We start from the raw sequence: 26,330 nt of genomic DNA, 5'->3' as shown, positions 1-26,330 counted from the left end.
CACTTGTGACTATGGACTTGTGTACTGATACATAAATAGTACGTAGGGCAGAGCAGCCTGAGAATCCCTTGTACTGGTCCAGAATGAAAACAGAATTAATGACGCTGTCTTGTTTAACCATTATTTAACCTCTTCAGTGTTTACTAGCACAGAGGGCCCTACCATTATTACCACTCCAGTATTGTGAGGTACCCGTTCGCAACACCTGGGCTGAGAGGGGGACATTGTGGGTAAAAATATTACAATGTACTACAGTACAATTGTAGTCTAATTTCAATTTCTGAAGCATTATATGCTCTTAGATCTGTGGAAACCTGTATTCGTATTCACAAATTAAGCCCATGCTAAAGTAGCATGGTGGTCTGCAACAGCATCTTCCAGTACATTGTTTTAGTGTTCGAAAACACTGTAGATAAAAATGAACAAAATTCACATCACAGTTGCATGAACAACCCTTGCTGTGACATCACGGGGGAGATGGAATTTATTTGCATCAATCATATCCGCAATGAGTACAATGAGCATGATGTGACACTTGTACCATATGTCTTATAAAAGAAGAAAGAAATATCCAAAATATGACAACAACTGAACGTAAGGCACTCGTGCTGAAAAGAAGACATTTATCAGGAATTGATCCATACAAATACAGTACAAAACATACATTCCTTTATAAAATCTGGACGGGATTGTTATGGACGTCTTACCATAAGCCCTGATTGTATGACAAACATTTCAAAAACAGTGCCATGCTCGACATTATTCCATGGATTTATGAGATAACAATGGTGAGAAGCTATTTATGAAAACAAAGGTAACTATGACATTAAATTTACAAAAGGAACTTCGAAAAGGGAAAACTAATAAGTCTGTCAATTACATTACTCAGAAACTCAAATACATGTATTTCCATTGTGTTTCATCAATGCTCTCAGAAGGACCACATTAAATCAGTGCGCAGTAACACAAGCTTGTTTTTTCTCCTCAATCAATTATCTTAAGTGCATCATAAAAGATATGTCTGTATGTAGAAGGAAGCACATATTCTCCTGAGAGTTGCAATGAAATCTATTGAGTCACCATTACACATGGGCACAATTCTGAAGCTAAACTTTTTAAATATGCCATGTCAAATCAACAGACATTTTTTTCCCTTTTTTTTTTTCATTGTAAAGGATCATAATGGGCCTGTGTGTATAGTGTTGATACTTCTGAGAAGCATTTTTTTTTTTCAAACTCTAGCCCAAACATAAGAACACACATTACAAATGTTCATGTCAAAGTAAATGTGGCTGCCATTTTCATCAAATACACCCCCCCCCCCAAAAAAAAAACCCAAAAAACAAACAAACAAACAAACAAAACAAAAACAAAAGATCAAAACATACAGAAAATCTATTGCATACATAGATCTGGTACTGCTAAGAAATAAAAACATGAAACCAATTAGCTGCTCTCAGCTTACAAAAATATATTTACTTGAGTATAAAAAGAGAGATGATATTTTAATGCAAAGGACTAAGAACCTCTTTGAATGACACTAGTCCTGAACCAGCCTGGAATAGTAATTATGTGAATAATGGCATTCCACACTAGTTTCTTGCCACTCATTTCACACAGGTATCTCACTTCTCTTCTGCAGGCCAAGCCTGTGAAAACGTCCATGGTCAAAAATAGGCTGTAAGGGAGATGTCACTAATTAGGAGTGGTTGCCCAGATGGCTGGGGAATTAAAAACAAAATTTTAAGCAAGCTGACATCAGAATTTGCTTGTCTCATAACTTGCTCTGCCATTGCGACGGGTCCCCTCCTCTGTGCATGGAAACAAGAACAAAGACAGATGTGAGTGAAAATTAATCAGAAGTGAACATCTCTCGAACTCAAAAAATGGTTCTCGCAACATGACACCGGAATATCAATGTGGTCAGACAGTTTAGTGTTATACACGATATCCATCTGAACAGTACTATACCACTGATTGTGATGTTTGCCAAAACACAAGTAATAAAAAAAAAAAAAACACCAACAGCAAATCACTGTCAGCTATATCAGCTTGCTTGCTGTTTTTATTTCTGAATCAACACATAAAAAGAAATCATGGCATTCATATCATCTGTGCTGAAACAACCATGGCATGAATTACTGTAAAAATGTGTGTCACATATCAATTTGATTTGAAAAACAACACAAAAACAAAAATGATGTCTAAAAAGTCACATTCTTTTAAATTGAACATAAGAGAGAAGGTAAAAACACATGCAATTCTGCATATACTGATATTCCTTAGGTGAACTTCAGCAAAGTTCATTGTGTTTCAAACAGTCTTATTCTTCAACGTTGAGGTTGGTGCAACTGTATGTGCAAAAACAAAAAGCTGAAGAAAACTTCTCAACTAAACTTTGTGGATCTTGAGGATGTACTTACTGGATCTCTGATTTGGTGAGTTCCTGTCCACTCGCCAAGAGCTCGGCAAACTGGGATACCACTGGGTCAGAGTTCATGCTGGCTACAGCCGTAACAACCTCATCCCTGGTGGGAAAAATGATATACATGTAGATTAGCACTGCATCGCATACTACATTAGCTTGGGTAGTACCATAGCATTGTGGGAACACAAAACAAAACAAAACTGTAATACATGTACAAAAAAATGATTCCATATTTCTTACTGCCTAGACTCTTCTTTATTAAGGATCAAGAAATAAAAGCAAGAGTACTAATAACTGCCATCCCTCCTTAAATAAAAACACACAATTTAAATATCATGCATTAAAGCTATCCTTACAAAATACACTACGATGTTAATATTTCATAATGCCACTCTCTCCTAGCCATGCAGTTTTGAATAAGTAGCTATTCATAAATACAATGGTATTTCTATTTGTGCATTTTGATAGCTTTGATAGCTCTGTGGATGCAGAGTGGAAAAAAAGGGGGGAAATGGTACTTTAAAAAGAAGGTTGCACAAGTCTGGGGGCAAGCATAGCCCTCCCATCCCACTGATGCTTGAAAGGAAAAGTGGTAACCACACTGCTGAAGCTCTTACTAAGTCCTCTGACAACCACCAAATTAAAATGTTTATTGACTTTCTGCACAAAGAGCTTGATGATGGTAACTACAGTGTTGGAAAAAGCCAATCAAATCATCTACAGAAAAATTTGCTGTTTTGATTTTGTAATAACTGAATTAGGTATTTAATCTCAGGACCATGAGTAGTTAACTTACTTGAGGTAGTATGCCACAAACTTGAGTTCATCTGGGTCTCCGATGATGACAATGTCGTCATAGCCCTCATTGTAGCCTGGAATGGGAACAAAGGAAAGTGTAGATGAATGTGTGTCTGTTGTTATTGATGAATGCACTTGAATGTTAGCAGGAAATACAAACTTGAGATTTTAGACAAAACAGGGTCACCATCGACATGTTAACAAAGCTTCATTACCTTTCTCTTTCCAAAATTAAAAAAAAATAATGATAAACTTTTCAGAGGACGGGTTCGATTCCCACTGGTTCCTTTTTTCTGATATGTTTGTTAAAGGACAAGTTCACCTTCATAAACATAAGGATTGAGAGAATGTAGCAATATTAGTAAAACACATCATTGAAAGTTTGAGGAAAATTGGACAATCTGTTCAAAAGTTATGAATTTTTGAAGTTTTTGTGCAGTAACCGCTGGATGAGAAGACTACTGCAGTGTATGATGTCACATGTGTACAACAATATAAGGAAAATATAAAGAGAATTTCACAAAATTTCATCTTTTGAAAAAAGTATTCATTCCCTTGACTCATTACCGACATATGTTATGGGTAATATTATTCCCCCTGCCTTCAGAAAGAGGCAAGTCAAGTGCTCTTTTGTCATGCGAAAAAAGTGAAAATATGTTGAATTTTCTTTACATTTTCTTTATAATGTTGTACGCATATGACATCACAAGCTGTAGTAGTCTCCTCATCCAGCGGTTCCAACACAAACATTTTAAAAATTCATAACTTTTGCATCGATTGTCAAATTTTCCTCAAACTTTCACTGATGTCTTCTACTAATATTGCTGCATTGTCTCAATCCTTATGTTTATGAAGGTGAACTTGTCCTTTAAAATGTAGAATAGCAGTTCCAATCTTCAAAATTTGTACACAGGGAGACAAATTGAAGAATATGTTAAAGGTCCAGTTTACCTTTGGGAGCAGTGATTTCAAAAATTTTCACGATATCATATTTGATGTATATGTGTAGGTCTGTTGTATCATAAAACATCCTACCATATGAAATATTTGCAATAAAACCTAAAATATAAGGAGATATCATGGTTTTTCTCAATAAACCGTAACTGTATACGGTTTAGTCTGGAAAATTTTTTATTACAACTATTGTTCACATTTTGTGTATTTAACAACACTTAACATCGATTATATGGATTCAAATTTTGACAGTGGTTGTTTCTATCCCTAACTCACATTTTAGAACTATTTTATAGCACTAATGCTTTCATCTGCAAATGGTAAATTATGCCTTTAAAGCCATATCTTCACCCATCTGCTCAATATTCATATCTTGCTTTCATCTTATACTTTTCAAGACATTATTCAACAATTTCAAAGATTTAGGTATGATAACTGTTTTATATTAAATGGGGAAGTTTCTAGTAGCTACATTTTCAAACAAATACTTTTATACTCCCTCTATACAAACTTTACAGTTTTGTTCCAACAAAACTTTAACTGTCTGGTTTTGACATATTTCTATATTCATATTCAACTTTGATGAGGAGTAGAGTTTCCACTTAAACTGAAGCTTCTTCATTTGATTTGGTTATCTTCGCTGCAAGGACAGTGAGGCTAAGTCCATGCATGGAGATCTGTGGCCAGTCGATATGTGAAGAGAAATATGCTTACATACTGTTATGAGCGCTGGGGTAGACATGACAGATAGGCCTACATTGTCCATTTTGCTTTAATACCAGATGCCAGTCGGCCAACTTACCTGCATATCTGACACTTTTGCCAAAGATCTGAGTCCAGAAGAAAGGTATGGAGTCCATTTCCACCTTCTGACCAAGAATGTTCAGTGCTGCCACACGACCTGGATTGCAAGAAAAAAAAGAAAAAAGAAGAATGAAATACGAGCATTGACAGATTAAAAAGTCACAAGACGCGTTTCAAAGAAATGAAGAGACAGTGAGAGAGAGGGAGAGAGAGAGAGAAGGGGGGGGGGGGGAATGAATCGTCATACATAGCATAACAAGTTAAAAACTTGAAATGCCACTCTCACATACTCAACCGGGAATTTCCTCTTTCCTTCATCATGATGAAATCACGACCCGAGAATCGTTGATGTATTTTCAAACATGTTATTATCAACGAAGGTGGCAGAGAGAGAGTGAGAAAATAAATCTTACTTTAATCCCCCAACATCACGGCGATATAAAGGACGGAGCAATGATACATTCACGCTCGGAAATATTGAGGCATGCCTTTACAAAACACATCGTACTGCGAAATGTTTATTACACTAGACAATGACGATGACGCTTTTACGTTGCGAAATATCATGAAAATAAGAATGCACAATGCATAACTACTACCTATAAACGAACAATTACTGAACGCGAATAACACGACGGCAACGAAGGGAATTTTACGAAAACCTATTCAGTAGTTGCGCTTTCCCTTCCCTTTTTACGTTTGTCGATCCTTTGAGAGTCGCAATTTTTTCCCCGCATTATCATTCTCTTTTCCCTTGCACACGGCATAGTTCAACTCGTTCTCGTTCGAACATGATTCTTGCTCTAAAACAAGGTGAACTACGCTGAGCCATAGCTTTGAAGTCGCTTTGAAACCGGTACTTTGGTAAATGAAAACAGTTTCTAATACGTAGTACGTAGCAATGAAGAATAGTAGCAGATTTGTATCTAGTCCCATCCACTCGCACGTCAGTCGTTGGTTGCTTTCATTCCCGAAATATCGGAAAACATCGGGAACTGCCGCACTGTGCGTTCCCGCTACCTAGCCTATTATTTTCACTTCCGGAACTGCGAACCTTCGGCATAACGAACTGTAACTAATGCAAGTGCCCCTGCGTATGTATGATCTAAAAAAGTTTGCTACACTGATCCGAACACCCATCCTAACTATGCCTCGACAAAAAAGTTCAGTGTGCGGCGATCCTTGCCACGTTGATGTCTTGAATATAAAATCTTTCCCTATAATCATGATTCTAAGAATTGAAGATTTTTTTTTTTTTTTATCCATTTAAGAGGACAATTATTCAAGACTTCTGTCTAGTCAAGTCGGTCTTCATACGGTTACTTCATTTTAATATGTCAAACTTTCGCCGCATACATCTATGTAAGAGAACATCACACCAGAAATGGGAACAACAATTAATGATGACTACTTTTAGAAGCACGAAAGAAGTACATTAACATAGAAATCGACAGCAAGTATTGCATGCGGGAAAATACGAGACGACTATACTGCGGGTTCGCAGGATGTTGGCCGAGCGGGAATTATGCTCCCAATAGGCAGATTTTCGCAACGGAAGAGAGTTCGTTATAAAATGCACGTAAATTCACGCAATTCGCCATCACGATGAGGGTAGTACAATACAGAGTTCAAGTGGAAGAGCGTATTTCCGGGCGAACTGCTACAGTAGTTTATTGGCGGATACTTTCCGTTGGTACCCATGACCGACATGAGTTGTTTCAAGTAAAATTACTAAGCTTCTAGCTGCACAATACGAAGACTTCGGTTAGACTCTTTCCAGAAGACTCTCTAAAAACTCTCCTCCAAAAGTTCCTAATTGCTTCGTCAGAGCAATCGATATCTATATACCTCCGTCATTAATATATTTCTTTAAACTCATGAAAGTGTTCCGGTGATTCAAATTATGCGAAAGCTATACGAAACACAATATTAATATATGCACACCTTGACATTATACAGTAGGATACAACGGAATTCTTCAGCAGACTAGATAGGCCTACCCAAAATAAAATTTGAAAAGATGTAATTCGGGGGATGGTCAGGCATAGAATGTGTAAGTAATGTGTACTTTTATCAGAGATTCAGGCTAGCAGTGCGGAAACCCCACTTGTTCTGGAATGTGCCCTGCTGGGTAGAGTTATGCCCCCCCCCCCAAAAAAAAGGGGGGGGGGGAGAAACCCTAATATATATTTCATGGAGGGAGAATTCCTTGAAAATGGAGGAGCGTTTGGCACGAGTGGAATGTAAACACAGCCCCCACGAGAATTCGTCGCGGAGGGCAAGTTGTTATCATTTACATGTTCGGCATTCAGAGAGGTCGTCGGTGGTTTTTATGCTCATCAACATTCGTTACAAAACTGCATCATGGTTATGTACACTGCATGACGACTGGTCCGGTGCGTTTAACTCTAATCCCCAAGAAGGACTCCAATAGTGTTTAACACCCATTTGTTGCTATTGCTGTTGTTCTTTGTTTGTTTGTTTGTTTGTTTGTTTTAGTTCTGTCATATAGAGCGTCATTGCTCAGTACTAGCAAGGAGGCACCTCCTTATAAAGGCCTACTACTAGTACTAGTATCTGCTATCTGGACGAATTTCAGTCTGAAATTGCCCTGGCATGACAAGTTCACCTTTCCTGATTCGCTTCTTGTTCGTTGACCCTAATCCCCCGTAATTCCCGTTTTGTTTCAGACCTTTGAAAGGGACCCCGCAGCTTTGATCATGGAGCTCCATGCTTTGATAGCTTCGGAGGGTTTTCATTAACACCCCCCCCCCCCCCACGCGTCTGTAGAAGGAACTACAGTATGTTTATCTATTGTGCCTATACTCTTGCATGTGGAGCTCCAGCTCTATCGTATACTTCAGTACACTGTACTTGATTATGCACGTACTTACCAGTCATCAAGCATTTTTTTTCCTTACAAGAGTACCGGTATCGTAATCTGTGCTGTGACAAGCATTGCTCCTTAAAATAACATTCTGCTCGTTTCAGCGACACGTTCGATGCATGGAATTTACAGGATGCGACGTCTGACATAATGCGTAACAAACGAAATGAAGGAGTCTCGCTGGTGGTATGGACGTAAAATGAAAAAGTGCGGGATTTTTTTCCCAAAAAAACGTTTTCCTTTCCCCAAAAAACGTTTTCCAAAAAGACAGATCATGCATGCAGTGGATCGCATGAGCTATACCAGCGGGATCGCGGTGGCGCATGTTTTCAATCCGCTTAGAACGAAATTCATTCAGTATATTTCCCGTGAACTGACATCCTACGATTCAAAATCATTCTCTGAAGAGATCGATATAGGCTATGACTTTGATGAGAAAAAAACAAAAACAAACAACAACCAACAACAAGCATATATGCCATATCAGAGTTTCGACAGAAATTACACCATCGCCTATATAGCCTTATTTCTTTGAATACGCGACTGTGTGTCCAACATCACTGCCGCGCGAAATACGATAAACCTGATTCCACGAGTCGATTTATACTTTGCATTACGTTTCTTTTTCTTTTTCTGTTTTTTTTTTCCTGGAACAAAGAACAGTTTCTTTTTCGTCCAGGTTCTGAAAACGGAAAGTATGCCCTTGAAGCACTAACTTCGAAACTCCTGTCCAAGTTGTCTCTCATCACAAACTCCGTGGATACTAATCCTTTACTGCCGTCTGTTGGCGTTCACGTAATAAAACTGTTTGTTGTTGCCAAAATGAGGGTGATGGAATTAATTTGCCCCAGCCAGTACTTACAATCAGACGATATTACAAACAAATCAAGCACTATTATTCTATGTTATAGCAATTTTTCTGCGAGGGAGCTCTTGATAATAATCGTCTCAAACTATTTGTGTTTAGAGGTAATTTACGTGGCCACTGCTGAAAGCACAAGCAAGTTACCCAGATAAAGTGCCTTTTTTTTTAACGCCGGCTGCATGAGAATTTTTTTTTTTTGAATGTTATATTTATTTATCTTGGTATTCAAGCATTTTAAAGCAGAGTAATACAAGGATCCGAGTAAAACAAAACAAAACAATCTTATAAAACATAGACATGAGAACAAAATATACATGAATACGGAGGGATGGTCCAATCAGCTGATACTGCTGTTCTTCTAATGGGGTCCCGAGAGAATAGATACGGCAAAAATATTCATATGGATAATATTGATTCAATAAAAATGCATATATACAACTGACTCACAAAAATTCAGTATGAGATATCTGAGATGGAGAATTACAAGAATTCAGGAGAAAAAATATTCAATTTATCTCTAAAAGATATAAACTATCACACAACTTCAAGTTAGAAGCAAGACCAAATAAGAAAAAACCGTATTGCAAACGAACTTTTTCTTATAGAGGTAATCTTCATATTTCGGGTCTCCCTTCTATTAAAGTTGTCTGATAGTTTATTACCTTTCAGAAATAAATTGAACATTTTTCTCCTGATTTCCACCTCCCTGCTCGCTTCGTTTGAACCAGGGACCTCACCATTGAGGGTCCGTGGTCTGAACAAGGAACCACTCAAGCCACAACGACTTGTCCTTTATGCAGGGAGGTGGACATCTCTTACCACCTCCCTGGTCCAATTGCATTACTTTGTATTACAATTTCTATTTTGCCATTATTCAACTTGTACAACACTGTAAAGGACTGCAGACCCCAGCAGACCCCAATACAAACAAACAGAACGGTGCAAATGTATCAGTCTAAATATCCGACGATAGATCATTTATCAATAGCTTGTATAGTAGACAGGTATAGAGGAGGCAGAGAGGAAATGGAAGACAGGAGCACTCCTTGATTGACAGCAGGGGTGAGCGAGCGAGAAGTACGCGGAGACATGACTCCTTTCCTTTGTTTATTTGCAAATCACCGCGACGCCGCTCACTGTTCGGATGACAAGTTTGATAAAAAGTTCCCACGCTGACCGCTTGCAATAAAAGACACAACAATGACTTCGGTAACATGACAGACTAATTGCAACAATAAAGGAGTTTAGAGGATTAACACGGCTACTCTGGCCTTCTTTGTTTACACTGGGATAGTTCAGCGATAGTAGGGCTTACTCGGACGCTGCGGTCAGTATTGACGCAGTGAAAACAACAACAACGGAAGGAAAAACGGGACTCTATTATTGTCAAAACAAAGGAGGTTATAGTAGATTAACGTGAGATTTTAGCCAGGCGATGTCCATGATTGTTTATCACCGCCTTTGATCGTTAATCGCCGCATTCATGATCAATGAAGGGCGGGAAAGGGGCAGTCGCGGTCATTTTGAAGTGAGTAATCGTGTTAGTCGGTGTCACATTCTTGTCACCCCTCCTTTTTTTTTCTCGAGATTGCGTAAGGTTACCGAAAGGAATGCTATCTCAGAAATTGACAGGTGTGGAATCAATTTGCGGGGGGGGGGGGGGAGGAGGAGGGGCCTAATGTATCACGTGACACAATGTGACCAATACACGAAAGTTTTAACTAGCTTTTGACCAATCGCTGATCTCTTTTCAGTGTTGACAGGGTGTTACGCAAGCTACATACAGCGATTTACGAAAGTAATATGCGATCTCGCTGTAAGCACATGTCAGAAGAAATCCACGCTTGCGATATTCAGTATATACATACACACTGCTCCACTGATTATTGTTTTCTACTGACACTCCAGATACAATTTCTGGCTACCTAATCAGAGCATCACGAAAGTTAATTTGTACGAATTCAAGTGTCAGGATGTCATCTACGTACAGCAGAAGCAACTGGTATTCTCCATCATCACTCCAGACGGCGGACGGCTTCAACTTTTTCCGGGAGATCGAGAGCTTCTGGGATGGTGTCACCGAGACGCAGCCCGAGTGGATGTGGGAGCGCGCGGCCAACTTCGAGCCGTTCCCTACCACCACGCTTGCTAATCCAGCGAACACCAGCCAAGTGACCTCCACTTCCCCGTTTCCTGTAGCTGTTCAGAAGTCTACGAGCTTGCCATCAGCTGATTTTGTGTGGAGGTCGGGACCTGATGCCCACCATCCTGGGTTCGCCACCTTTAGTGCTCAATTCGGTCCATCGTGCCCGTGGTTGTCTCCGCAGCAGCACACTGATCCACGGACACCTTGCCCACCGCCGCCGCCCCCGCCGCTTCCGCTTCCCATTTGTGTGAGCAGCAGCGAGTCATTTGACTATTCCATAGCGCCGGTCCCTCCCCCCAGACTTCCGGACCAGTTCCTGAGTACCGCTGACCAGGATGCTAGGAGCACGAGAATTTTGCCCCCATTCTCATGCTTCCTAAATCCTTCCAGAACACCGATGTATTCGGACAAGTGCAGCGAACCTGTCAGTAGCTCAGATGACAACAACAATGATGTTGGTATCGAAGGCAAGGAGGGCAAGGCTGGGGAAATATCCGAGATGACTGATATGGAAACTGCGAAGCTGTGTTGTGTTGATGCTGAAGGCCCTCCCAACAACACTGTGGACTGTTCAGCCTGCAAACCTACAGAGCATGATTCCACCACACAGGATCCTGCTTCCACTGGACCTACTCGTCGTAATACCAGCACTCGTGATGAAGATGGCATCAAGAAATCTCGCTCCGTCCGCAGATCAGCCAAAAAGCGTTGGTCCCCGGCCGTGCTCCTTGCCAGATCAGCCCCGCAGCAGCCATTGAAGAAGGAGTTCCCAGAAATGCGAGCTGTCCTCATGAGCTACCTGGCCAACGTCGTCAGAGCAGCCAGATTCGGCGAAGGTGAGGAGCGCGAGGTGGCTCAAGACTGTCTCAAGGAAGTAACTATTCCCAATCTGAGGCACACTCTGATTCGTCTGGTGCCTGGTCTGGCGGAGCGTGGAATCAGCACTACCAGCGTGTCACGGCTTTTGCATCCCCTCAACACCGTCGTCATCAAGTCTTCACTGCGGGACGAGAAGTCGTGGGCGATAGTTTGCGATCTGCTCGACATCGTTGGTGGAAGAAGCAGTCTATAGACCGTAGTCTGTAGCTTGGACATGGCGTCTAAGAGTTGGGACAAATCGCTGTGTGTCTTTGTTTGGAAGGCAGAGGGCTTTCCATTACGACTAGTTCATGTTCCCTGCCTTGTAGGTTAATGACTATCTATGGTTTTCAAAACTTGCAAGCCCTTTGAGCGTGTGCCCCAGTCGGGCTTTGCTATGGCACGGTTAGATTGGATTATTAGTGGATATGCAGACATTCCAAGGATGGATCAGACAGTAACATGTGTCTATGTTGTGACTTCACATTCCGCATTCCTCTGTTGTACATTGCTGTATTAAAGCTACAACTGCCTGAATATGAACTGTAGTCATTGATGATACATTTTGGATCATGACTTCCGAGTTCAGTTTGAGAGGAAGAGTTTCACATTAATCTTTTTGAAGTGTTGACTAAACTGTATTCATCAGTAACATGTTTTGTGTCCTGACCCGAGTTTGAGTTAAATCATTTGAATAGTAAATTGGGTTCTGAGTACCAGGTATGAGTTTTAGACACTTTATACAGTATGGTACATTATTCTTTGTAAACTACTGGCTCAATTGTATTCATCAGTTAAGCATTTGCGGTCCCAGTTGAGTTTGCTCATCAGTAATGTTCTTTGTTCAGAGTATGAGCTTGGGAGGTACAGCTTCACAGTACTCTCTGAAACCACTGCCTGAAATGTAATCATCAGTGAAATGTTTTGAGTATTCTTGCTCTTAGTGTAAAGTTTAAAAGGAAGAGAGCTCTGTTGTGATCCTCCCCCCCCCCCCAAAAAAAAAAAAAAGAAAAAAAGAAAAAAAATGCACTTGAGTCTAGGGAGTGATCAAAGTCATTTTTCTTTCCCCCTTTGTTTGATCCATTGCCACACTTGGAGATAAAACAAAAACAAAAACATATCTTCAGAGGTAAATGTCAATCAGATTTTGACAATGTTCAAGATCCAGACACTATTATTTGGGAGTACCCTTTCTGAATTACTTGCCAACTAATTTGTGTGCTTCATCATGATCATGGGTTCTGGATTCTATTGAGATGGAAGTCATTAAAGTTGAAATGCACCCATCAGAAGTGGAAACATGAAGAAATTGGTATGGATTCATTGTTTTTTAAGTGTTTTTTTTTCATAAACAACAATGCTTGATGTGAAGCATTTCCAGTAGTACGCACAAATTGTAGCCTCCTAGCTGGCACTTGGGGAATGCACCTTTTATAATAATGTGCAAAATGTTAAGATAGTAGGTCCTAAGTTGCTGAATACGGTCTACAAAATCAAATTTTGATACTCACCTTTCATCAGTTGTTAAGAGTGTTCCTGTTCTTGCCAGATTGTTGTGTAGAAATAAATTAAGCTCTTGCCATTCGTTTTTGTGAAAAAACATACTGCATTCCCCAAAGTACTCTCATTTACAGTTATAGTGTACCTGTATGTACAGCAGAAGTACTAATATAGTATCACCTTGAATGCATAACCTTGATTTGGACTGAAGATGACTTCACCTATCAGTGTGTCATGTATTGATTTCCCATAAATGTGCATCATGTTTATCATTCCAGTGAAATGCTGCTCATCTTGAAACTTAAAGCATTCGTTCCAAGTGATTGAAATGAGGATTATGTGTGTGACGGTAGGCAAAGTGTACAGCTGTACTTAACAATGTATTACATGTAACATGCCTATCATTTTGTGCAAGACTTTGTGTACAAATATTCAAGTACTGTGCCATCGTAGATGTTGAAACATTATTAACTGTTATACTATAACATGCATTAGTATGACATACAGTTAATTGTTGTGCTTTGACAATTACTTCCAGGTATTACAAACATGTAAGTCCATAAATTAACAACTACGATACATTGTCAAATTTATGGTGAACTTTCCTTGTAAATACACATGAAAGCACACAATGTTACATTGTTTTCATGCAATAACTACATCATCTACCTCTATGAACCTTTTAAAGCACAGAAAAACAGGAGAAAGTGTTAAGCTGTACTGTACGTGGTGTGTGTTCGGTTACATTTGTAGTCCAAACTGAGCATTTTTGTGATACATTTGTACTGCTAATAGAGCAGCTGCTTAGTAAAGTTTGTTATATACAGTATTACTGAGAGTACTTTATGCCTTGGTACCTCAGTACAATTACACACTCTTGCCTTTGTAGAGTTTTGGTAATAAACTCTTTTTACTTACCTTTGAAACAGCACTGAGTGAAAACTGTTCATTCTTCTTTTTCTCTCCCAAATTGGGATGGTTGAATTGTCTGTTTGTTCAGATAAAAGTTCTTATCAATTTGGTGACAAGATTAATATTACTGTGCTAGAGATGCAATGTTAAAATATTTGTGTGCCATAAATGGTGAGATGTGCAGTGCATGTGGTTCATTACATTTGTCTGGGTGTTTGAGTGTGTGAGCATTTTTATTTGTGTGACTGTGTGTGTGTGTGTGGTGGATGCATTAACGTGTGAACCAAAGTCGAGTATATTCAGTATTCTATTGTATTTCGTGATACATTGTACACTGGTATGATGTACAAACCGTGGAAACACACACACACACATCCAAAAAAAAAAAAACCACACCAAACAAACAAACATAGAAATTTGTCCTTGAATTTTAAGAAGACGCAAGCTACAATTCTCTACCATGCCAAATTCATGAAGACAATGGTCTTACTAAATTTCTTCCTCCATAGTATCTTTGTTGTCACAACACGGGGAAAAAATGATACCGGTATGTAGGTGTACAGCACAGTGCACTCATATCAAAATGAGAACAGTTATAATGAAATTGTTATAATGAAATTCTTGTTGAAAAAAAGTAAAAATTCAGGTCCCCAAATAAGCATCTATACATTTTCATGTTCTTAATTGTTTCGCTATAACAGAAGTTAGTCTTAGATATAAGGAAAGAAACTGCTAGTCCCAAGGACTTCTATAATGAGAGTCGCCTGTACGGTACCTTGAAATCCATGACGAAAGCAGACCATGCTCATACTATTCTACAGAAATGTACATTTGTATGTATGTGTGTGCCCAAAAATGAGCGAGTGGTTGTGCATGCATGCATACAGTGTGAAAGAATAAGAGAGAGATACACTAGAGGAGGAGTGTGTGAGAGAGAATGAAAGACTTTGCAATATACTTCAGTAATAAGTGACATTCCTTTGCACACCCCTGCTGAGAAGCTACATTTGGTATTTGTGAGTGGTCAACATATCAAATATTTCACACTATCTCTGTCTCACTCTATTTCTCCCTATCCTTTCTCACTCATGCTCATCTTGATGAATGATTCAAAGGATAATCAATAGTAATATTGCAAGTTCTGCTCATCTGCTACCACTTCATAAATCTCTATAATAAACTGTACACTGGAAAAGGTACATATAAATGCCACATCATGTACCATGTATGAATGGCGAATTGCTCACCATTTATTGCTCTTCACATAAATCATACACATGAACCACTTTGATGAAAAAAAAAACAATGCAGAATTGATACGCCATGAAAGATGATTATTGAACTCAGATAGTGAAATAATTCAAAATTATTCATGATTTTACAAATATGCAAAAAAGATGATCACCAAAGACCAGCCATCACACACACACACACACAAGAAAAAGCAAGAAATACCTTGTCAGGAAGACACATGATCTGAAAATAACACTAAACATTCTCACGCCATATCACCAGTACAGACAGACATTGCTATGAGGGCTAACTACATGTACTGGTACCCCTACAAAGGAAACATCAAAACCCTAACAATCATATCAGTTAAAAACAAACAAACAAACAAACAAAAAACTGCCAAGCTTCATCTTCGAGTCAATGTGACAGAAAACACTTGTACATGTGCTGGTTCTTAAAGAAACATTGAAGAAACAGACAATCAAAAGGACAATAACCTTATCAGAAAATAACTAATGTTCCGTATACTACACACAGCTACATGTATATCGGTATTTTCCGGTGCAAACAGTCTTAACCCGTTGAGGACAAGTCCCGAGTATACTCGGGCAGGTGTCTATGGGAAATGCGAGTTGTAGCAAAATCAAACCGTCCTCAACGGGTTAATGGATTTGTTATATCACTGTTTATCAGTCAGATAATCCACAAGGGATAGGGATTGACATTATATACACAAACAACCATTCCAAGCCATGTAACACACTATGAAAGATACCCTGTATTTTATCCTGAAAATACTGTCATATTACAAATTGCTAACATGTTAACCTTCACTGCAAAAAAAAAAAAAAAAAAAAAGAGAAAAAGATAAAAGATAATGTTGTGTGTATTCATATGCCCAAGTGTAATTGCTAGTGTGTATGTGTGTGTGTGTGCACCTGAAGAAGAAATCTATACAAAAACTTCAGCTTCAGACAGTTCTATCAACACATGCTACTTGCATGTTCACTCCTTGTATACCATGCACTGTCAAACATTGTTTGTTTTTTTTCAGTATCACTGAATGAAATCCAAATAAATACAGTCAACCTCCCATAATCACCTATTCAAAGTCAAAGGTCTTTTCCTATCCTCTTCTCTCTACATTCTATTAATTCCAATCCCTCATAAGTCAAATTTTCTCTAAGTCAAAGCTATTTCTTCAGTCCAAATAGATTCGACTGAGGCAAGGTTGACTGTATGGAGAAAACTATGAACATACATGTGCATGTGTGTGTTTGTGTGTGTGTGTGTGTGTGTGTGTGTGTGTCTGTCTATATGTTTGTATGTGAAAGGTGAAGAGAAAGAGGGAATGAGACAGGAGGATAGAGAGACATACTCAAGCAGAGATATAAAGCGAAGACAAGATAAAGAGTGACATGCCAGTGTTGTCCTCATTCTCAGTGGCTTACCATGTGCGTGTGCAATCTGCCAATGACCGATGCTGACCTCCTTACTGTCTGCCATGGCCAAGGGAAAGGAGGCAATGTCTCCAGCGGCATAAATGTTGGGTTTGTTGGTCTTCAGGTACTGGAAGAAAGATCACCATCACAGTATGACACCATCACAGTATGACAAATGATGAGATGGTGTTTCTCAAAAGTAAAGCTGGTGTTACATAGGATATATACTCAATATCACACATAAAGAAAAGGTGTCAGTACACATGCATGCTTGTATCGCACAGTAAGCAACAAAGTTGTTTGTTATCTGAGATCACTGATGAAACAGTCTTTGAATAAAAGAAAGAAACTGCACCGACAAAATGACTCATCAGCATTTTGATCTTGCAATCCTCATGTATCAAATATTTTCACTCTTTCATGGCTATCTCATTTGCCTCATTTATTGTGCTACTACTACTACACCTGATCACTAAAGTCACTGTACCTATTGAACATGATTAAAAATGTAAACCAGTAAAGTGGAGTACTGAATGACAAAGCAAGGAAAAATGATTAGACTCTTCTAGATGTAGGAATGCACTGAAAAAAAGTGAAATGATTTTGAGTGCCTGGAGTTATGCACACAATATGACACATGTAAGGATAGATTGTAATAGCAATATGGTTATTCAGACACGGACAGTCAGAGAGACAGACAAACACACACACACCCAACATTCTTGAGGCCTCAGTTTTTGTGACAATCATCGAAAGTACCAGAAGTTCAGAGTACACTTTCCCCTCCTCAACCAAAAGCAAACAAACCCCCCAAAAAAGGGGAAAAAAAGAAAAAAAAACCTCTCCTAAAAACTAACATTGACAGAAAGACTTGCATAAATGACTTTAATAATAACAATAATGATATATGTATGATTTATATAGTGCCAAATCCACTCTGTAGAGTGGTAAAGGTGCATACAAACTATTATTTGCTTTACAAAGAAATAAATGACGTGCTTATACTAAAAGAGAGAATGCCTTGCTTCTCAAACAATGATAAACATGAAATCATAGATATTTGTCAAGGGGAAACACAAAAATTTTTTAAGGAGCAAATAAACACCTTGTCAACAACCACTGCACCACCACTGGTCATGCTGATACCGCTGTCGCGAAGGAAGTCAGTTGCTGGGGTGACGCCAACCCCCAGGATGCAGACATCGGCGATGACCGACTGACCGTCTGTGAGTATGACCTCCTTGAGGACGCCATCTTCACCTTTGAACTCTGACACGCCACTCTTCATGATGAACCTGACACCCTTGGATTCACTCAGCTGGAATCAAATTATTGACAAAGGTTGGAAATTAAAGAGAATAGAATGATGAACATGAGGGTGTATTTGGACTTTTACGGCACAGTCATCTTGGGAAGAAAGACAATCAGGCCTTGGTAAAAGAGATATATAGACTTAATATACTACATCAACTTCAAGTGTTTTATTAAACTACATGCCTCCACAACTCATTGGGCAAAATAACAGGGGGAATTTTCATTTTCTAACTCCCTTGACAAATCAAGGAATAAAAATGCTAATGTTCTTTGTTCATCAGTTTTTACATCTGTACCTTTATTCTTCCTGGCTGATCTTTTCTATCTTTTACTGTTAGTCTAATCTTTCAATGCATTCAGTGCACTACATTTTCTCTTGACATCTACATATTTTTTTTTTATGTTTAGGAATTATACCCCATGAACAATAGCTTTCTTTTTCAGAATAAAAAAGACAAGCTGGGAGACATCCTCCCACACTAATGACAGATTGATATTGGTACATGGAGATAACAAAAATAACTAGAAATGTCGCTATGGCGACTGGTATGCCTCCGCCTGAATGCATGGTTCTCCTAATAGGTCTATAGTACAATGTCTTGACAATGTATGATGAGTTTCACATAATTGGCAAAATATTAAAATGACAGGTTTGTCACAAATGTGTTGAATGTTCACTTTCCTTGAACTAGGTTTAATTGGATGGATGGCCATACTGCCTAAGAGCGCAGATATTTGGGGATTTGAGGATTTTTACTTCACTTTTGACCCTTTTTTTTATAAGTCTATGCATTGACTAAACTTTCAAGGTATGGAGAAAAAGTGTAATTTCACTATCAAATAGTAAAATTTTTGCATTTTAACTCTATGACCCTAAAATTCTAAAACCTAAAAACTCTATAACCCTATGACCCTAAAATTCCCAAGAGAATCACCGTCAGGTAGAACATGCATAGATACTGCGTAATAAGTTTAATGATGACACCTTGAGTCACTTTCGAGATATGGACCAAGAAATGAAATTTAGCATTTTCACTTGACCTTTGACCTTTGGGCAAGAAACTTCCAAGAGAATCTCTATTGGGTTATTCATGTATATATCAAGATTCAAGAAAAATCCGGCAAATATTGCATTTGAATATGAGGGAAAAAGTGAAATTATTAGGAATCGGCCTTGACCTTTGACCCATGACCCCCACATTCCCTAGATAATGACTGCTAGTCAGTACATGCATATGTACTAAGTTCCATGAAGATAGCTTGAACCATTTCCAAGATATGGAGAAAAAAGTGAAATTCTAACATTTTCACTTGACCTCTGACCTTTGACCTTTGGCCTCATAACTTGAAACTCTCTGGAAAATCTTTATTTGGTATTACATGTATACACCAAGTTTCTGGAAAAAACCTCCAGGCATTGCATAGATACAGGGGAAATAATGAAATTTCGAGCATTTGACCTTGACCTTTTGACCTTTGACCTTGAGCATGTGCCCCCAAAAGTTAATAGGCACAACTTTGTCAACTCATGCATAAATATACCAAGTCTCTTTAGGATACCTTAAACGTTTTTTAGTTTATACGCTGTCCACAAAATTGATTACGGATGGAAGGACAGACGGACGGAAGGACGAAGGACAGACAACCAGAAAACATAATGCCTCCGGCGACACTTTGTGGCGGAGGCATAAAAACTTGAGCACACTCACTGTACAAACTTTTGATATTAGAATTGTAAGTTGCCATATCGTAAATTTATCACACTTTGAATAAGTTTGATATTTTGTTATCTTTATTGAGTCTGCTCAGGTTAAATATATCTTGCCTTTTAATAGTTGGTATGTTTTCATCTATCAATATTGCAACCACGACAAAAATCAATACCGGTTTAAGTAGGTAATTTGATATATCCATACGACTTTGGTACTCCACAATCAGCTACAGTCGTACTGGGATGCACAGACTGGCATTGACCTTTGCTTTTTTAAACTTGATTTTTAATAATGAAAATGGCAATCTCATTACACACTTAACCCGACAAAGAGAATGTATTTGAAGCCCTTAGTTTGAGTTCTTTGTATACCACAACTGACAACTTCTGCAGGGCCCTGTTTTATAAAGAGTTAAAAATTGATTATGTAGTTGATTTCAACTCTAAGTCTATGGCAGCTTGTGTGGTAAGGAAATTTTAAATCAATTTTATCTTTTGATAAAACAGGGCCCAGATCAAATAACAACTTGATGCACAGTGAAGTAAACAGTAATATTCTGGAGCATGAATTATATATTTGTTTGAAAAGGGAAAATTGCCCATACAAAGCATTCTAAACCAAATTCAAGAAAAACATATTTTTCATTTTTAAAGACAAGGTTATCTACCAGTACAATAGCTGATGGAATATCTTAACTATTGTGAAACCATATCAGTTAGATTAAGGTCTGTTTTTGGGAAAGTATAGCTAATATATAACCTCTTCCATCTTTCCTCAATAGTTTACCTTTTGCAGAGCAGCACCAATCTTCTCCCCAAGAGTTGCCTGGTATGGGGTTGACCCTCTGCCAATGACAGTAACATTGGCTGCCTTGCCTGCCAGGTAAGCTGCTACCTCCATTCCTGCGGGCAGAAATGGTAATAATACCTCGAATAACACACATTTCTTAAAATGCAGCACATATCACTTACAAAAAATGCAGCACATATCACTTTGCATGCTTGGAAATAAAAAAAATGCAGCTGAAACCATCTCTGAAAATGGATCATACCAGACTGCTTTTGCCAATTCAAGACTATGTGGTATTTACAAAAAGAGAAAGACTGTTTCATCAAAGTTTGAGTGGCATAAGAAATGCAAATATGCCCATATGAATGTGGTTATCATACTTTTTTTTTTGGATGTAGTATATAAATGATGTGGATATAAGGATTCAGTTGTGTATCTCACCAATGAAGGAGGTCCCCACCACTACTGCATTCTTGCCCTGAGCAAGCTCCGCAATCCTATTGCCATCTTCTGGACTGCGAAGCAGACATACTCCCGTCAGATCACTGCCTGGGATACCCAGTGATCTAGGCCTGTCAGAAAAAGTAAATTGCAGTCAGGTGAGATTGTGTAATGACTATACAATACAGGAATCGCACATTTCCAGTTATTGCACATCAATCTAGAAGGTGATAATTTCACATATTATGTCACAGTTTGACCAAGGAGGTTTGAGAGATGGAGTCACAATTCACACTCCTCTACCAGAGGGTCTGACATTATCATTACCCTAGTGTTGCCAGGTCCACATTCATACACTTTGGTCATGAGGGACATGTTGGGTAAAAGCATCTTTATATCTTAAGGACTTTGGCACTTGACAGGATTCAAAATCGGGACCTCTGACTGAAAGTCAAAGAGTTTTCTCCACTATGCCACAGTGCTCCCACATTTCAGTGAAGTTCTTATTACAGAATAAAGTTGGGTAATCAGCGATTTGCATCTCATCCTTGCTGTAGATATAGAAAATACATGTTACACACAGTCTGAGACATTTATGCAAGTTTGTGTAAATTTGATATTACACTGCATGAGTGACAGCCTGTACAGATACACTTCCTCTTTGATGTGATAAAATTGAATGACAGAGAGAAGGCTCTGAAATGACAGAAACAGAGGATGACAAAGAGAGGGGAAGCTGAAATATAGATAGATAGATCTAGAAAGACAGATATATAGATAGATAGATACATACATTTGATAGAGTCTGCTTCGCCTAAGTTATATTCAACAGGACAGAAAAAAAAGGCTTCAATTTAGGCAGAATTTGGCTTGCATGACTGAATGAGCATACATCTGAGACAATAGGACTTTGAAATTTCCTGAAACTTAGCCAAAATTCAACTCCTGCAATTTTGACTTTGGGGAAGTCAACTGTAGATACTGGTAGATAGATACAATTGTAGATAGATAGATAGATAGATAAGGCCCCCCCCCCCCAAAAAAAAAAAAAAAATGTTGTATTGGCGTAACATGAGATTTTCAAATAGGGTCGGGCGGGCGGAATTTTTTTTCTATTTTTTTTTTTTGCTACCTGTATTTTACGTGTAAAACTCATATCTAACAAAACCCCATTCGATAGAGAGGGTCTGTTGCATCCAAAGTTTGTTATATCACCGGTTTAAAAGCCGTCACAACATACCGGTCAGAATACGAACGAACAAATTCCTGGGCTAAATCACCCAGCGCCACTGACAAATCGATTCTCCGAATAATATCAAATAAAATCTTCGAACCGGACTTGCCGGTCGCCGACACGCTGTACTGCGTGGCCATTTCCTGACACCAGCTGTTGTTGTTGTTGTTGTTTTTGATAATTCGCAAACCCGTATCGCGCCCTCTCTCGGTAAAAACGATGTATTTCCTTTTTTTCTTTTTTTTTTGAAAAGTTCAGGGTCGGGGTTTTTTTTAGGGTCGGGCGGGTTACGCCAATAGAACGATTTTTTTTTTTTTTGCCTAATGGATAGATAGATAGATAGATAGATAGATATATAGATAAAATTTAGATAGATAGATAGATAGATAGATAGATAGATAGATAGACAGACAGATAGATGGGGAAGGGAGGGAAAGATGAAAAGTGGGAGGAAAGAGGATGACCCATACCTTCCACCAGTGGCCACGACAAGGTTGTCAAAGGAGATGCTGTCCCCATTAGAGAAAGACACAGAGTTGAGCACAGTGTCAATGGAAGTGGCCTCCTGCTCAGTCTTAATGTCGATGTCATAGATGGAGAAGAAGTCTGCATTCCTGAGGGATATTGAGTCTGCTGTGGAACTCAGTGCCTGGGAAAGACATCACAGAACGTCATATTACGAAGTGGAATACATACAAAAGACATACTGTATATGCCATATATTTCGCGAATTTTGCCAGTCGGGTGCTATTTCTAAAGTTTAAAACAGAATGCGATGTGTACATGTACATTTCTCCATTCATCGCTGTACTCCATGAGCATGAACGAAAAAAAAAAAAAAACTGTGAAAAATTTGGATTGGTAAATATATAGCATATAATAATGAAATTCTCTGTCATGAAATTGTATGTTCAGTTTCTAACTATTAATCAGTTACTATATGTTTTTCTTCCTTTCCTATTGTAACAGATCACTGAAACTTCAGAATGCAAAACCCCATGTTGTATCAAATACTGTATATGCCATATATTTCGCGAGTCTAAATTCTTGTGAATCAGGAATTCCCGATGATTTCGTGAGTGGTTAAATTTGCGAGCGTGGGATCCTGCACTGAATGGAGAAATGTACACGCGTTCGTAACATTCACATCGGGGATCAGAGTTAATATTTTTGTGTGTCTTTAATTTCGCGAATAGCACCCGACTCGCGAAATTTGCGAAAATAAAAGCCTCGCGAAATATGCGGCGTATACAGTATCTGTCACATGTCATGTTCATATATGCCTTGCCTCTGTATCTTTCTTTCTTATAGTCTTCTCTTCCAGACCTACATACTCTGTGAGGAGCAAGCACATATTTCTTTTGGCAGAGATATCACCAAGGAGGTATCATACCTCCTTTATATCACATCTGGGCCCCGTTGCTAGAAACTTTGCGTTTAAACGCAACTTGCAACTGATTGTCACTGGCCAATCAAAATCATTGTTGCATGCATGTCTTCTTAATAGGGCAGACCCTGAGCCAATCAGAATGGTTGTTTCAAAATTAGCAATTATTTGCAATTGATTGCAACTTTCTTGCAACGGGGCCCAGTTCATATAAATCTACACAAATTTCAAATCTATTCATTATCTGTGTTGTTTTTCTATTCAGGAAGTATCAGCACCCCTTCTGCTAGCAATATCATACCACTATCTTTGTATGCCCTTACAGAATCTGTTAAGATATGATAAAACAGATTAGAATACACCCCTGAGGGCCACTGCCAATATTTTTGTTCCTATAATACAGTGCAGTCTTGACTTTGGCAGTGACTGGCTTAATAATGAATGCAGTCACAAGCTAGTTTAAAACCCAATGACTGCATCAGGTATGACAGGACAGGTTGATTTAGACAAAATCTTTGATATGGATCAAGATGTCTCACCTTGCTCAGCTTTGGTCTGTCATACGGAAGGTGCTTCTCTTTGGTTGCCACTATCAGCTGACCCTTGAACCCCTCCTGACGTAATGTTTCTGCGCAGGTGACTGATGCCGCGCCTAGTGAGTGTGGAATTAGATACATGACAAGATATTAATTTGTTTACTTTTCTTTCCACTATCAACATTGATAGTCATGAAACAGTAGGACACCTTTGAGCGTGATACTATGGTATACAAAATATGCGCCTATTAACCCGTTCCATACTGAATTCTAAAATGCTCGTAGACTTAATACAAAGGCCACCAGGTTCCCATACAGAGGATGGCACATGGTCATATGTCACATAGTGATCACAGGTAAAACTGACAATGTTGCTGCTCCTGCTGTATCTACTACCATCAGCAATGGTAATGATGATGATGATTCTGGTGATGATGACAATAGCAAGCTTTAGATCAGCAACGCGAACGCTAAAGACAACGCCATCAGTCTTACAATGTTGTTGTGCACATGTGCAAGGCAGCTGTTTCCATTATTCAACCCAGGAGGCTGTTGTCATCTTAGCGTTCTCGTTGCAAATCTAAAGCTCGCCAATGATGTTCATGATGATGATAATACTGATGATGGTGATGATAATTGTGATGATGTTGTTGTCATCGGTGATGATGATGACGGTGATGCTGATATTCAAGATCATGTTGTTTTCAATAGGTGACATTGTTGTTAATGTTGTTGATAATTTTACTGATAAAGGAGATGATGATGCCAAAGTCGATATTCAAGATGTTGTTGTTTTCAATAAAGTAACACTGATATTGATGTTGTTGATGATTGATTCACTAATCAAGGAGATGATGATGATGACAATGACAGTGATGGTGATGATGAAGAGGACAGTGGCAACAACAATGATGATGACAAGGAGTTTGGAATAGAAATGAAATTATCAACATGTGCTCATCATTGAGGACAGCACATGCATGGATTTAAAGGTACATGGTTCCGGTGCATTAGTCAAATGCGTACATGGGCGCACGGCGCAAGTTTCCTACAGAGACCTACGCTATCGACTCCTCTTAAGCGCTTACGCTGTGGCCCACTTCCCCGAGTTCGAAGATAGTCTGATTCACTGTAGTCAGTGGTCCGATCACTGTTCGGCTCATGATTCGGCTGAGGGGGATGACAGCTTTAGCAAACTTCTTTTGTGATGTCATAATAACAAGCACATATGCACGCACTCTGGCATTACTACAGACTGCGCAATGCGCAGAGAAGACAACGAAGGCAACGTTACTTAGCAACACCTATGCACTTTACTCTTGATGACAGCTCAACCTCGGTAATCTTCGTATCAATGCTAACGGTGATCGGCAGTATAATCAACAGCGCCCTCTACACTACCGGGACTATGCACCTTTAAAGGTAGGGGATACCTTTTACAGAACTCCCAAAATGCAGCAAAACATTGAATATGAACCTCAGGGGACTTGTTTAGGCCACTGCTTAGAAATTTGGAAGTCAACAGTTATCTACAATTTGAATAATGCACAAAACTCAACTACTCAAAGGTGGCCTAGTAATGTACTGGAATTTACGGTGAGCCCCGAAAAGAATTCAATTCAAAATCTAACAGTCAATAAAAATGTACTAAATGTTACCTTCCACTTTCAATACTTTATGGGAGTTTCTAAAATGATACTCTCTTCAACATACCACTGTGTTTATACAACTCTTCATTTAAGGCATGCAAATGGGATTCCCTACCTTTAATGTCAATTAGATGTGAGGACTTGACCCTGTAAAACCTAGAAGGATTGATGGTGCAACATTTGAACAACACAACTCACCTCCACCAATGATGAGTACTCTCTTCTCATCATCTGGTGAACAGGTTACCATCTTCTTCACTCGTTTATGAGACAGGAAATCCTATGGGGAAAAAACCCGAGGGAAGAGCAATCCTCATATACATGGAATAAGAACATTTACTATAGTGGTCTGTTATAAGAACCTAATGGAAAAACAGACATCAGCACAATAAGAATAGATTTACAACTAAGATACTTACTAAGGCATCTTGCTTTATTCAC

General features: G+C 38.9%; 1 protein-coding gene across 1 annotated transcript in view; it reads right to left on the bottom strand.

The window, feature by feature from the left end:
- Window positions 1–2,419: 2,419 nt before the first annotated feature.
- Window positions 2,420–26,330, bottom strand: part of LOC140226956 (apoptosis-inducing factor 3-like) — a 41,226-nt gene continuing 17,315 nt past the window's right edge. The window contains exons 7-16 of the mRNA XM_072307390.1: window positions 26,088–26,169; window positions 24,244–24,356; window positions 22,788–22,966; window positions 21,084–21,214; window positions 20,640–20,755; window positions 17,933–18,145; window positions 16,837–16,954; window positions 4,983–5,081; window positions 3,225–3,300; window positions 2,420–2,528 (exon numbers count right to left, since the gene is read on the bottom strand). Coding sequence (XP_072163491.1) covers window positions 2,420–2,528; window positions 3,225–3,300; window positions 4,983–5,081; window positions 16,837–16,954; window positions 17,933–18,145; window positions 20,640–20,755; window positions 21,084–21,214; window positions 22,788–22,966; window positions 24,244–24,356; window positions 26,088–26,169 — 1,236 coding nt within the window. The remainder of the gene's footprint in view (window positions 2,529–3,224; window positions 3,301–4,982; window positions 5,082–16,836; window positions 16,955–17,932; window positions 18,146–20,639; window positions 20,756–21,083; window positions 21,215–22,787; window positions 22,967–24,243; window positions 24,357–26,087; window positions 26,170–26,330) is intronic.

This window comes from Diadema setosum, chromosome 4 (genome assembly GCF_964275005.1).
Source record: "Diadema setosum chromosome 4, eeDiaSeto1, whole genome shotgun sequence".
Taxonomy (NCBI): domain Eukaryota; kingdom Metazoa; phylum Echinodermata; class Echinoidea; order Diadematoida; family Diadematidae; genus Diadema; species Diadema setosum.
This window is presented reverse-complemented; position numbering and strand designations above follow the sequence as displayed.